This window comes from Phaseolus vulgaris, chromosome 1, assembly GCF_051622355.1.
Source record: "Phaseolus vulgaris cultivar YP4 chromosome 1, ASM5162235v1, whole genome shotgun sequence".
Taxonomy (NCBI): Eukaryota; Viridiplantae; Streptophyta; class Magnoliopsida; order Fabales; family Fabaceae; genus Phaseolus; species Phaseolus vulgaris.
In genome coordinates, this window is record NC_143498.1 from 35,187,162 (window position 1) to 35,201,386 (window position 14,225).

The following is a 14,225-nucleotide window of genomic DNA, read 5'->3' on the forward strand; positions in this document are numbered from 1 at the left end:
ATACTATTAATAACAACATATAATTATAAATAATAAAAATAAAAAAAAAATTATAATATCAACAATATATATATAGTTATAAAAAGTAACAAATAAATATAATAATAAATATTATTTTCATAAATTTTAATGTATTTAATAAATTTATTTCAATTTAAAACAAAAAATATTTTATATTATATTTTTTAATTTTTTATTAAAAAATATAATTATGGATATTATATATTAAAAATATTTAATTAATTCAAACCTAAAAAAAATCATAATTCATTATTCAAAATATTTTTTTAATAACAAGGATAAATTTGTAAACTTACAATAAACCATCATCACAAATCCACCATATTATCCTTAATCCAAATAACCTTATATATCCTCAGAGATCTTCTCTGATCCTCACAAATCCACTCCCTTCCCTCCTCACAAATTCTCTCCTCAATCCAAAGAGAGCCTTAGTAAAATTAAATTTTAGATAAATAATCATTATTTTATAATTTTAAGAATTTCTTTTAGGTAGATATTGTATCACAACACTAATTAGTGTCACAAAATATTAAAGATCAAATGTAATAATTTTTAATTATAAAAAACTAAAACTGAAAATAAAATATAAAAATAAAAATTGGGAGAATAGAATCAAAACTCATGGGCTTAAAAACCTAAAACAGGCATCCAACGGTTACAAATTAATAACTGTGCAAACGCTTACTACACCAACTGCAGGCAACCCGTTTGGAGGAGGGTTGTAAATTGATCAGTATATACACTCAGAGGCGAACCCAACGAGTGTTCAAGCAGCGGCGCGTGTGGGCTTTCTCCGAACCCTGTACCACACCGCACCACACGAACGAATTCTGAGTCCCAATCTCAGGTTTTTTCCCTCTTTCTGCCTTATTTTCTCTGCTGCATCTTAATTCCATTGTTTCCACTCGCTATGCACTCTTTATCCTTCGCAATTAGCCTCTGCCCCGTTCAAATCCCTTTTCTCTTTCTTTGCAAAATTATTTTCGCGCTTTTTTCCCCACACCGCTCACCGGGTAAACCCTAGTTACTTAATTGCATAAACTTTTTTGTATCGCCAACTATGAACTTCCACAAGTAGCTATTGCTTTTAGATTTCCTCGTGGTTTAGTTTGCACGCGCTGCTGTTAGGTTTTGTATGCTAAATAGGCTTCACGTTTGACATTGGATTGTATGTATACGTTATTTTTCCAGCTTTGAAAAATTTTCAATAAAATTTTGTATCTTATTTATTTGTGCTTCTGCTCTTGATTTATTTTATGTATGCGTGTACTATCTGAAACTGTGTGCCGTTTGGAGATTAATATAACTATCAGTTATGTAGTGCTATTTAGGACTATCTGCTCTGGAAGTCCCTGTTTATTGCCAATAAGTTACCGATTTGTTCTATTTGATAGGAATGGGAAAAAAAAGTTCTGGTAATCGAACCGAACCAAACCTTGGATTTGAGCTGCATATAATCAAACTCTTTAGAATAAGTTGCTTTTATGTCCAACATTTGCTGCTGTTAGTTTGATACGCGTGCAGTTCAATAATTTTTGTTTCCAAGAACCAAACTGAGCTGTTTGTTAGAAGAACTTTGAAAAATTGGAACTTTTAACCTTCCCATAAGTGGTTGTGCTAGAGCTCCAATCATTGTAGTACACAACCTACTATAGTTTGTTTCTACTTCCTTTCTCTCAATCTTTGGGTTTGTTCCGCAATGGATTTTCCTAGTTTACGAATTGGCTAATGGTTTTACTTCTTTTCTAAAATTGGTGCCTTCATGAAAGCAAGTTGAAAGTGGTTTTGAAATTGTGCGTAACTTCAATCTGTGGCGAGTCATAGTGGACTGTAGGAGTTCAAGGGTTTCAATAAAGATAGAGAAGCGTCACCTCAAGAGTTAGATGATGCTGTTTCCGTTGCTAATCTGATTTAACATCAGGGTTGTTTATGAGGCGGAAGAGAAATAAACGCAAGAAAGGAAAACAGAGTCAGTCATATAACTATGGTTAAACAATTGTGATGCGAGTTTGATTGTACAGTTAACTGAACTAAACAAATCCCTTCACACAATTCACCTTTTTTTCCTTGCAAGACAACAACAAATACAGTGCAATTCATTTCAGCTTAACTTAGCCGCTAGCCAAAACATACCTAGGCTCACCCACCACTGTTCTTCGATACACAATTTCCTCCGAAAGAGCAGTTACTTTTGATTATCGGGACAGAAAATTACCTACTCCTCTATGAAGAACATCTTTCTCATAGCTCATTTATATACTAAGATCAAGTGATAAACTGAAAGGTAAGCCCCCCTTAAATGTGCTCTGTGTAAATTGACATCTGATTATCAGAATTTAATGTATACATTGTAGGAGCAAATTTCGTTTTTTGTGGATTACATCACTTTAACCAATTGACTTATAAATTTTACCTTCTGCATTTGTTTTTGGTGTTTTTGTTTTCTTTTTAGGGTGGGGGGAGACTTGCTAAGATTTATTTTGTCATCATACTTTTATTGCTACTGTAGATGAAGACCAGTGGAATTAATTTAAAAGTCCTTGACTAACTATAATGTACTCTTTTTGAGATCTTTCATCTGATTCTTCCTTTTCTGTTTCAGCGAGGTTTTGGAAATTGAACCTTCTCAATTCTGAGCGAAGTTCAACATGCAAGTTTTTCCAAGTGAAGGTGAAAGCGCTCTGTCAGTTGTTGGTCCAAGGCCAATGGAATGGTCTACTGTTCCATATAATGCCCCTCAAGCTCCTGGGCCAAATGGAAAGCAGCGGACCTCAAGTTTGGAATCACCAATCATGTTGCTGTCAGGTCACCAGAGTGTTATATATACCATGAAGTTCAATCCAGCAGGATCAGTCGTTGCATCTGGATCTCATGACAGGGAGATTTTCCTCTGGAATGTGCATGGCGATTGCAAGAACTTCATGGTTCTGAAAGGTCACAAGAATGCAGTTTTAGATCTTCACTGGACTACTGATGGGACACAGATAGTTTCTGCTAGCCCTGATAAAACAGTGAGGGCATGGGATGTGGAAACAGGAAAACAAATAAAAAAGATGGTAGAACATCTCTCATATGTTAATTCATGCTGTCCTTCTCGAAGGGGACCTCCTCTTGTTGTTAGTGGCTCCGATGATGGAACTGCTAAATTATGGGATATGCGTCAAAGGGGTTCCATCCAAACATTCCCAGATAAATACCAGATTACTGCTGTTGGCTTCTCTGATGCATCAGATAAGATCTTCACTGGTGGTATTGATAATGATGTCAAGATTTGGGATTTACGTAAAGGTGAAGTTACCATGACACTGCAAGGTCATCAAGATATGATTACTAGTATGCAGTTGAGTCCTGATGGGTCCTACCTTCTTACAAATGGCATGGATTGCAAGCTTTGCATTTGGGACATGCGCCCATATGCTCCTCAAAATCGCTGTGTGAAGGTGTTTGAAGGACACCAACACAACTTCGAGAAGAACTTGTTGAAGTGTGGTTGGTCTCCTGATGGAAGCAAGGTAACAGCTGGTAGTTCTGATCGAATGGTTTACATCTGGGATACCACTTCTCGTCGCATCTTGTATAAGCTTCCTGGTCACAATGGATCTGTTAATGAGTGTGTTTTTCATCCCAATGAACCTATTGTTGGATCTTGCAGCAGTGACAAGCAGATTTATCTGGGGGAGATATGAAGCCCAACGTTTAGGAACTTGCCAAAATGAAATGAGAATGCTAGTGCTTTTGACAACCTTTAGGGAGTGGAAAACTTTAGAAATTCTGAATTCCTTCTGTTGTTTCCTGATCGATGAATTCAGTGACTGTATAATGTTCCGCCACAAGTATTATATCCTACTTTCCTTACTAATTGATGTAATTTGAGATTTGACGTTGGTGAGAGTGGCTCCATCCTTTCATATTGAACTTCAAGTCGTTTTGCTTAGGACGGTGTTTCTGAAAGCTTTATTCCTTAAGAATTTGATATATTTTTAAAATGAAAAATGTTTATAATTCATTCTTGATATATGTATTATTTAAAGAATTATTGCTAATTAGGTATATTTCACGTATATCTTGTTAAATAACTTGCATATTCTTGATTTATAATTTCATTGAAATTCATTTATTACAAATAAGGGGGTGCAAGCTCTACCCCACTTTTATTTATATACTTGGGTATGTGCATCGGCAGGATTAAATTTTCATACTTTTAACACTAGGATCCTTTTCTCTCTTTATGCTGGTATAAATATTTAAAATGATAGTATCATTCCTGAAAAACAATTAAATTGGCCCCTATATAGGGTGGTTTCATTTTTTTAGTTTTTGGCTTTCAAACTTGAATTTAAAAAGTACACATGTTTTATAACCTAATCCAGTTTTTCCCTTGCAATCTTAAAAGTTTTTCATACTACATATTCTTGTGCTTGGTCCATGTCACTAGCGTATTTATCTCTGACGTAGAATTCACTAATTCATTGAACAAGTTCACTCGAAAATAGAATTTGTTTATCACAAAAAGAAACAGAAATAGAGTATCAAGAAGGAAGATAATCAAACATACAAGAATTTAGCATGGTTTAATTAAAGTATTAATCAATTTTAGTCTATGTTTATAAGCAAAGTTTATTAAAAATAAAGTATTCTTCCTTTTCTGAGTTATAGAAAGGAGTTAACAATGAAACTTCGCTCGATAACACTTAGTGTCACTCATTTGGAAAAGGTTTTCATGAGTTTTATTTTAACTATAGGTATAGTTACTGTGGTTTTTGTCGATGGGAGGCATGTCACTGCAAATATTTCTATTGCCTCTCCAGGTTATTAATATGCTTTCTACCAAAATTTAAAGGTTAAAATGTCATTATCAAAATTGATATAAAAAAAAAAATCTTTGATACCTTAAATTGGGATTTTCTGCTTTATGTTTTTTACCTAAATTTGGCTTTCATGAAAAGTTTTGGAACTAGGTTTATATTATTGTATACTAATTTTTTCTGTTTATAAGAGTCAATGGTGGTTTGGTTGGTTTTTGCTTAAAGTGGAAGAGGAGTTCGTTAAGGGAATCCTCTTTCTCCTATTCTTTTCTATATTGCTAAAGAAATCCAAAGCATAGGGATTTTGCATTCTGTTTCTAGGTCTAAAAGCATTCTTCATATGTCTAGTCTTAAAGGTATTATTTTTCCTTCTCATACTTTTTATCCAGATGATATTTTTTTGTCTTTTAAAGGACCAACAGGAAAAGTCTTAGGAGTCTTATGCAGTTGTTTCAAGATTATTGACTTTGTTTTAAGTAATGAATGAATTTTGCTAAAAGTTATCACTACATTGACAACAATTCTAATGTATTCAATAAAAATATTAAAGATTCTCTTTATTTTGAAAGAGGTCAGTTGCCCTTCATTTATTTAAGTGTCCCTATTTTTTAGGGTGTTCCTAAATATAGATTCTTTTGGGTCTTTTGAGGATAATATTAAACAGAAAATGAGTTTTTGGAAAGATAAGTTACTTAGTATGATGAGATGATACAATTAGTTAACTCAATGATTAAAAGTGCACTTGTTTACAGTTTTCAAGTTTATAGATGGCATGTTGCTCTTCTTAAAGAAATGGACAGTTAAGAGTACCCTTTGTTCTCTGTTGTTCCACATTGAGTTTGGCCATATAAGCTTTCTATATATGCAGTGCTCACGAGATTTCAATTTATTAATTTTGTCATTACCAAACAAACATTGTTCTTATAACTCAACTAATCTTTTATTGCTTACATGATCTAACTTTTTCTGTCATAATTCAGTCTTGGACAAGATTTTTTTTCTCAAGAGTAGACACTGAGCCAAATAATATTATCTGTCATACCTATATCATATACCCTTCGTATGTGTCCTTTCTTCTTACAATGGAATCATGTAATGTTAGACACATTACCTCCACCACCATTTCTTGGCCTCAAATTTACAAGGTCATCTCTACTACTAGACGTCTTTACATCAAAATTCTTATTCAATCTTTTTAAGCTAAGATTCAACAATTTTATAAGCTAAGAGTCAACAAGGTCTGCTTGAAAGGGTGATGCATCTTAAGCAATAAACTCAATAAAAACAATGTATGAACCTCATCATCAATTTTGCACAATAATACCTTGTTTGAGAATTGTCTAAACACCTTGTCTCCAAAGCTTAAGACAGTTGCACCATGAGCCTTTTCAGATATTGTTTTCTTTTTCCTTTTCAACCATGGAAACATCAAACTTGACTCCACCTTCCACATCTTCATGTAGGCATTATTGAACCAAAAGCACACAAATCTTTAATTGCCATGTGAAATCATTAGCTCTAGTGAACTTCTCAACCTCACACATAATAGGAGTTATGATGATTGAATACAATTCCATTTCACCACACCAATTTTTTATGGAATTTCACCCAAAAAGTTCACCAAAAAATTGAAACCGTCCATTACACAAACACAACAAATAAAAAGAACAAACATAAATGAAGGAAGAGACTCAAACATTCAATAATTTAACATGGTTTAATTAGAGAGTTAAAGAACTCTAATCTACACCCACATGAAAACTTCAATTACTTCTTCCTCTCCTAAAGTAAAGTAAAGGAAGAACTTAATAGAGTTTCCAACTAAATCGTTACTCTTTCAATATAGTTAAGTTAACTCAACAACAATTAGTATTATAATTTAAATAAGATTCTTATTTATGCAATACAATAATAATTAATTCCTCTTGCAAATTCCTTTTGACAGTCGAACATGAGTTTAGCATATAAAACAATATGAAATACACATTAGATGCTATACATAGTAATAAGCACAACTAGTTATATAAGATGTTTTTCCACCAAACAAGCCTTCATGATGTGCTCCATCACTAGTAGACTTGATCAAGGTACTACGAGATTCTCTTTATAAGACCCTTATAAGACTCATTTATTCGAGTGGATTAGACACTTATCTTAGACAATCCATGAATAATAGACACATATATACACTCAAACGACCTTATATAGCATAATAATTAAACCAATATTCAAAAATTTCTATTACCAACGTCCATGATCATTTCCTCAAGTTGGTATCCATCTTCAATGTCTTTGTCTCCTTCCTTTTGTTATGTTATGTTAATTTCTTCCTTAGGTAGCACAAATTGAGCGATATGTTTTTATAAATGGCACACATGGACCAAATATTACTCAAATATCATATTGTTGCAAATTATTTACTAAAATACAGATGGACCCCAGAGAAGTCGCTTCCAAGAGCTTTTTAATGATAAAAAACTCTTAAACAAGCTAATAAGGTACATGTTTTATTCTTATGAACCTTCTAAAGTGTATTTTGTGCTAGCTTTAAATTTATTATGTTTTTTTTTTCTTTGAGAAGAGTTCAACTTCAGACGATGTTTTGTCTGAACAAGAAATTCATTTTCCTTAACGATCATCAAATGAAGGGCATCACATGAAGCGCATAGACGAAGCACGTCCGATGAAGCACATTAGATTAAGCAAATTAGACGAAATGCATCAAACAAAACTCATCAAATGTAGTTCTTTTGTTTGTCTGACGAGTTCTTCACACAATTCATATGTCTTTCATGTTCATAAGATGAAGGCACGTCAGACAAAGTTCTTCATAAAATCTTATATGTAATATTCACGTTGTTTCAAATCAAAGTGCTTAATCACATAATTGATTTTGAAAGATTTAATCAAAATTATCTTTAGAAATAATAACATTCATATATGTTGTAATAAGCTAATCTGGAAAGTGTTTTTTATAGAGAGAGTATATATCCTTAAAACATTCATATTAGACTCTCAAAAGGCAAACAAGAAGAGATGTGATATGCTTTAATCTAACATTTAAATCTTATTATTTTTATATATGTTTTTATGATGAAATTGTTTATTTTACAAAGAGAAGAAAGAAGCTTGTTCAAATCAATTATAGTTTGTATCCCATGAGATCTTGATTTAGAATTGTGCTTTGCACAATCAACTAGGTAAACAAAAGATAAAGACATTCCCTACAACACGATAATAAGCTTAAAGAATTTTTTTCATTAAATACAATGAAAGCTTAGGTTCTATGTGCACTTATCGTCTGATGAATATTTCACTTATCAAAGAAGTGAAAACTGCAAAGTGTTCCATCGTCTGTCAAATGAAACACTTGTGATGAAACCCTTATTAATAGAGCACCCACCGAGTTAGCCCAACCTTCCAGAAGGATGACCAGGAGCATGACACAGGACCCAGGGCTAGGTCAGACTTAGTCCATAGCCAGTGACTCAAAACCATTCATACCTCAGAGGATTACTAGGAGCAAAGCCCACATGATTGGATCTGAGCACCAACTATTTTCTTTGATTTTCATTTTAGTAAATTAGGATTTAATTAACATAAATTGGGCTTCTATAATAGGTCCTCATGTGTCGCTACTTCTCCCATGTGCTCACTTTTGACCTAATTTCTAAGAGGCTCATCCATGTGTGCGACACCTTATGACTAAACCTAGATTCTAGAAGCATCTTGTCATGTGTCAATGATGACTTTCTACAGCAAGTGCACCGCGTTTGTTAGAAGTAATAATTGTTCCTAAGGACGAATATCGATCCCACAAGGAACAGTGAATTATCAAGTACAATAATCGCTAAATATGAAACAAAACAATTAAAAAGAATGTTGAAGTGATTGTGTTGACAGTGATTAATAAGAAAACAAACAAAAAATTAATTGCTTCAAGTTAGAAAAATAGGGATTAGGTTTCATCTCTCTCACTCTCATGTATTTTGATTAGCATGTTAATATTAAGTTCTTTGATTGAAATTGATGCCCTATAAAATTCATTTATATTGATTCCTCGCATATAAAATCCTTAAGAATGTTCCCTAATTATTGATCCCTCGATAATTATAAGAACAACTTTGAACAAAGCTCACACATTAATAGTAATTAACATTTCTAAGTCTATTCCTAACACTTAAATATTTTAAGTATTGTTGTTTAGGTAAGAACCCTAAAAATACTTTCCAGTAAGATTTAAGATTCTCAATTTGTCACGGAAATTTAGAAATAAAACAACAATACCAATAATCAATCAAGAATTGAATATTATAATATATAAGATATCACCTCAATACATAAGAGTTCGAGCAAATTACTCTCAATCCCAAAGGGTAGAATTAGCCACGCATACTTTTAGCACCTTCCATTCTCCCAATTGGGTTACAATTCACTCAATGGTGTTTTCCTCTCAATCTGTCACCCTAGGGTTGAGCCTCTAGTCCCCTATTTAACCTAATTTTCTAGGGTTAGGTCGCTTCCTGTGTCATGTTGATGGCTTAAGTGATAAAACATAAAAAAGGCCCAATCTGTCTTACGCATTCTCGCTCAAGTGAGGAATTCTTGCTTGAGCGAGAGAGGCATTGATATATGAAAATAGTCCTGGAGCATTCTTGCTTAAGCGAGAATCTCCTGTTGCAAAATTGGCTTTTTCGGCACTTTCTCCATTCTGAGACCTTCCAACTTTCTCTTTTTAGCTCAAATCATTACTTTTTAATCCAAATTTCCAATCTTACCTAGAAACCTGCAATTAACACCAAATTTGGGAATAAAATGCTCTTATTCAAATAAAGATCATAAAAAATGTATAAATGTATAAATTCATAAATTAAGGATTATTTTTTATGTAAATTAGCAATTAATACTTATAAGTGCTTATATTTTAATATGAAATATTACTGAAATTAGGCACTTATCACTCTCCCCAACTTAGAATCTTGCTTGTCCTCAAGCAAAGTAAATAAATATGTTTGAATTTAAATATCAAACAACTTAATTCACTAAAAAATAGATCAAATCAGAAATTTATGATGCTTCCAAATTCAAATATAGAAAAATATAGACACAATCAACTTCCAGGATCAAGTCAAAACAAATAAATGACAATTCATCAAGGAATATCTTCTCATATGCTCACAGGTAAGTGTTTCTCTCTATTTTCATTGAATCATAACAAATCACAATTGCTTTTAATTTCATCTTCAAATCACAAGCATATTAGAAACATGAATCTTGAGATCTTTTCCAGAGTTGTAATGAGGTTGGGCTTCCAAAAAATATTAGTTTTTTTTAGATAACAAAATGCATATCTTAAAGAAGAAGAACATACCTACAATTCCATTATAGAGAACATATATGTTATTTAATCAACACTTTCTTTCAATGTTCCTTTTCCTCATTTTCTTTCTAACTTTTCATGATTTTCATGGTGATTTTTTTCTTTCTTTTCTATTTGTTTTTCTTCTTCTGTTTTTCTTTCTTTTCTTTTTATTTTCTTTTTCTTCAATAATAAGAAAAGGTTCTTCCTATTTTCAACTTTTTGAGCTTTCACAATCAGAATCAACCATTCCTTTTTCTATATGTATTGCATCTATGTTCTCCTTCCTTAAACATGCTAAAGAGTAGGAAAATATATCATTAAAGGTTAACGTGCAATATTAACAAAAAATTTCTTGCCCAAAGGGGATATATAAAAAAATGGAATTCTAATAAGATAAAGGTTGGTTATTCCGCTCTGATTTCCTAATTAACATAAATAAATGCCTCAATCATCTTCATGTTCTTTTATGATGTAACACAAATAAAAATTAAACAACCACAACTGTCAATTCATCAGTAAAACTCTCAAAATTGTTTAAGGTTTACACACTCACTTGGTTTAAATAGCCTCATTCTTTTTTGTCTTGTCATTCTCTGTCCTAATCAATCATCCTATTAAATTTTTATGTATCACAATTTCAACTACATTTGAATAGGGATTCAATCGTATTTTATTTTCTAACCTGTGTCTAATTCATATCACTATCTAATATTTAAACACAAATTCTTTTTTCCACAATTCAAAATTAGTATTCTAGTTTTTTTTTATTTGAGAAAAATAAAACTAGAAAACAAAAAAATAAATTCAAATTTATTCAAGAAAATTAATTCAAGACATAAAATTAACAAAACAACAAATTTATTCAAACTAAAAAAAAAATAAGTAAATAAACAAAATAACCGAAAAATATAAAATGAAAAAATAAACAGAAAAATAAAACAAAATTCAAATAACTAAAAAGAAAAGAGAATTAGTAAGATAAAACCATATTTTTGCTCAATCCTCTCTTCCTAAGAAGTCATCCCGCACTTTGTTAAAATCTTCCTCTATAGTCTTTTTTTATTTGTTGGATCTACCCCCCATGAATAATAGAACCTTTCCCCAACCCAAAATATATAACCTACAAAATAATTAGTTGACATATAGGAATTTGGGTGTCTTTTTTTTTGCTAAATATTCTCGCTTGAGCGAAATTTTCTACAGAAAATTCAATTTTTTTTAAGTTTTTATAGATTTAACTCGGTTGGTTGAGACTTCCTGCAAGAAAACTTTCTTTTAAAAATAAAATAAACAAAAGTAACAAAACGATAAAAAAAATTGGACTGGGTTGCCTCCCAGTTAGCACTCGTTTAACGTCATATAGCTTGACGAAAGTTGTTATCAAGGGGGGTAATTATGTTTTCAACCCGTGCTTTTGTTATCACTTTTGTCTGTGTTGAATATGGCTCTTCAACTTCAATTTTTCCGTCCATCTTTAATTCCTTGATGACCCATAATTTTTTCGTTTTCTTCATTCCTTTCCCCTACCTGCAGTGAGCATGATTGGTTGTCCTGACCGATATTCATCTTCTGCCACTGGTTTCCCTTGATTGTTCCGATCTCCTTTTGCCTTTAACTTTTCATGACGTGTTACTTTCTCCTTTGGCTTTGAGCCCTCCATCTGCTCACCATCTTTTGAAATTTCATCTTGTCTCCCATTCTTATGTGCAATACAGTTATTTACATAATCAAAAAGATTAAATCTTACCTTTTCATCATGAGACCTTAATCTAAGTTCTCATTTATCTACATCCACTATGACTTTAGCAATCTTCATGAAAGGTCTGCCAAGAATCAAAGGGACCTCCTCATCTTCTTTCATGTCCAAAATAACAAAATCTACCGAGAACATGAATTTGTCTACTTTCATGAGGACATCTTCCGCCACACCATAAGGATGTTTCACCGTTCTGTCCGCCAATTGTAACTGTAGCTTGGTGGGTTTAAGCTCCAAGTTACCTATTTGTCTTAACATGGTTAGTGGCAACAAATTTATACTTGACCCCAAATTCAATAAGGAGTTACCCCCAAATAAATCACCAATTGACACAAATAGTAAAACTCCCTGGATCCTTGAATTTCTTTGGAAAATCTTTTAGCTTCAAAAAAACTGCTTCCAGCTTCCGATTCTATATCTCTATCTTCAAAACAACATATCTTCCTTCTAATTCCATCAAAGAAGGTCTTTTTCTCTGACCATCCTGCAAAAAAAAATTTTGGAAGCAATTTATCAAGAAATAATCCTTTCTTTTCTTTTTTTACATGCATAGAAGAATGAGATAATTCTTTTGCAACTCTACTCTTTACAACGTCACATTTTTCTCCCTCTTTTCTATTTTCTCCATTTTCTTCCTCAACTTTCACCATCAAACCATCTCCCTCTCTTGGTTTTTTTATCACCCTTAGTAGTGATCTTATTACAATGCTCCTTAGGATTGGTTGTAGTGTGGCTGAAGAAATTAATTAGAACAATGTGAACTAACTAAGAAACCAAAGTTTAAGATAGGGAAGACTCTCAATCATGCGATCAAGTACAACATTTCACAAAAACTAGTTTTCCAGGAGATTAGAAGATTAAAACAACTGGTATAGAGAATTAAAAAATAATACTTTTATTAATCAAAACCTTAGAACTCAATGGGGAATTACAAAGGAATTAACAAAAAAGGTTTAGCCTTCCATGCGGAGGTAAAACAAGAATAATACAAAAGAAGAAAATAAAACTAGGTCTAAAATGTGTTTGGTACTATGAAACACGATTCAAAAGCTCTCTTCTTTCTCATTCTCAAGTCTCTTTTATAATTTTATTTTCCTTGCACAAAATCATATTCAAAATATGCCTCATGATATGGTTTTACAATTATCAAATGTTTCCTTTCTTTGTTTCAAATTATTAAGCAGATATCTTCATCCCCAAATTTTATTCTTGCTTATCTTCTAGATATATTATTTCCAATTTTCTTCAGATTTTTGCATTGATTATAATTGATTTCAGCATTGTTGTGAGAGATATTGCAGAAGATTTTCTTGAATAATATCTTTAAAGTATATTTTCCCTATTTTTGAAGGGTCTTGAAGAGTAACTACAATTACAGGAATTTGAAAGAATATCCCCGTATAAGATTTGCTTTCAATTCTTTTTCTAAGATATTTGTAGATATTTGCTCAAAGGGTTTTTCATTTGATGTGAGCTTCTACAGTGTTTCAACATTTGGTTCGTCTAATGTGAACATACTTAGCTCCACCATCTGATCCTTCGTCTGATACGTCTTAGTCTTGACAAACCCTTCGTCTTATGTGATGTTATTTCACCTAATGGTCTTTTATGCACAACGATCTTTCTTTTCTATGTTCACTTTGACTGTATCATCTAGTGAACATGAACACTGGATCGTTTGACCGACGTGTATCAATGTTTCGTCTAATAGCCTTTTTCACTTGTTGTATCATCTAGTGAGTCTCTTTCACTTTCTCTTTTGTTTTTGTCTGATCTTATGCTACACATGCATGAGCTATGTCATATTACAATACACCTTATATTGTTTGTTATCATCAAAACATACAGACAGTCAATTCTGAGATCATTTGATGAGTATTGTTTTGTCTACTGACTCAACAAAATATTCTTGTGCGTGGATGATTTATAAAGTTTGTCAAACATTGTATTTATAACATTTTAAGTGGAAATTTTCTTCATGACCCATTCTCAAGTTTTCTTTTCAGGTCAAACAAGTGATGGTGATGACAAGGTACAAGTTACCCTAATATTTAAGAATCTTTAAGAGTGCAAGTCAGGTGCTTCTTATTTAAGCTCCCTAAAGATTTACTTAAGTGAGAATCTTAGTTTTGTTTTAGCCTAGATTCTTCTCATTTTCATGCAAAAATGTAAAATCATAATAAAAATAAAAATAAAACATTATTTTAAACCTAAAATTATTAATAAGAGAACAAATTTGACCTCCCAAATATAAGCCAAAGTAGGACAAAATATTGGA

The 14,225-nt window shown here is 32.1% G+C and overlaps 1 protein-coding gene across 1 annotated transcript; it reads left to right on the top strand.

Moving 5' to 3' along the window:
* The first annotated feature begins 665 nt into the window (after window positions 1–665).
* On the top strand, window positions 666–3,958 carry LOC137813916 (Transducin/WD40 repeat-like superfamily protein). The gene is made up of 2 exons (XM_068616398.2): window positions 666–871; window positions 2,627–3,958. Exon 2 carries the CDS (start codon window positions 2,673–2,675, stop codon window positions 3,708–3,710), a length of 1,038 nt encoding a protein of 345 aa, XP_068472499.1. The 5' UTR covers window positions 666–871; window positions 2,627–2,672; the 3' UTR covers window positions 3,711–3,958.
* The last annotated feature ends 10,267 nt before the right edge of the window (window positions 3,959–14,225 follow it).

What these genes read in the sequence shown, in the direction of transcription:
- LOC137813916 (XM_068616398.2), top strand. Translation starts at nt 2,673, where the DNA reads ATGCAAGTTTTTCCAAGTGAAGGTGAAAGCGCTCTGTCAGTTGTTGGT.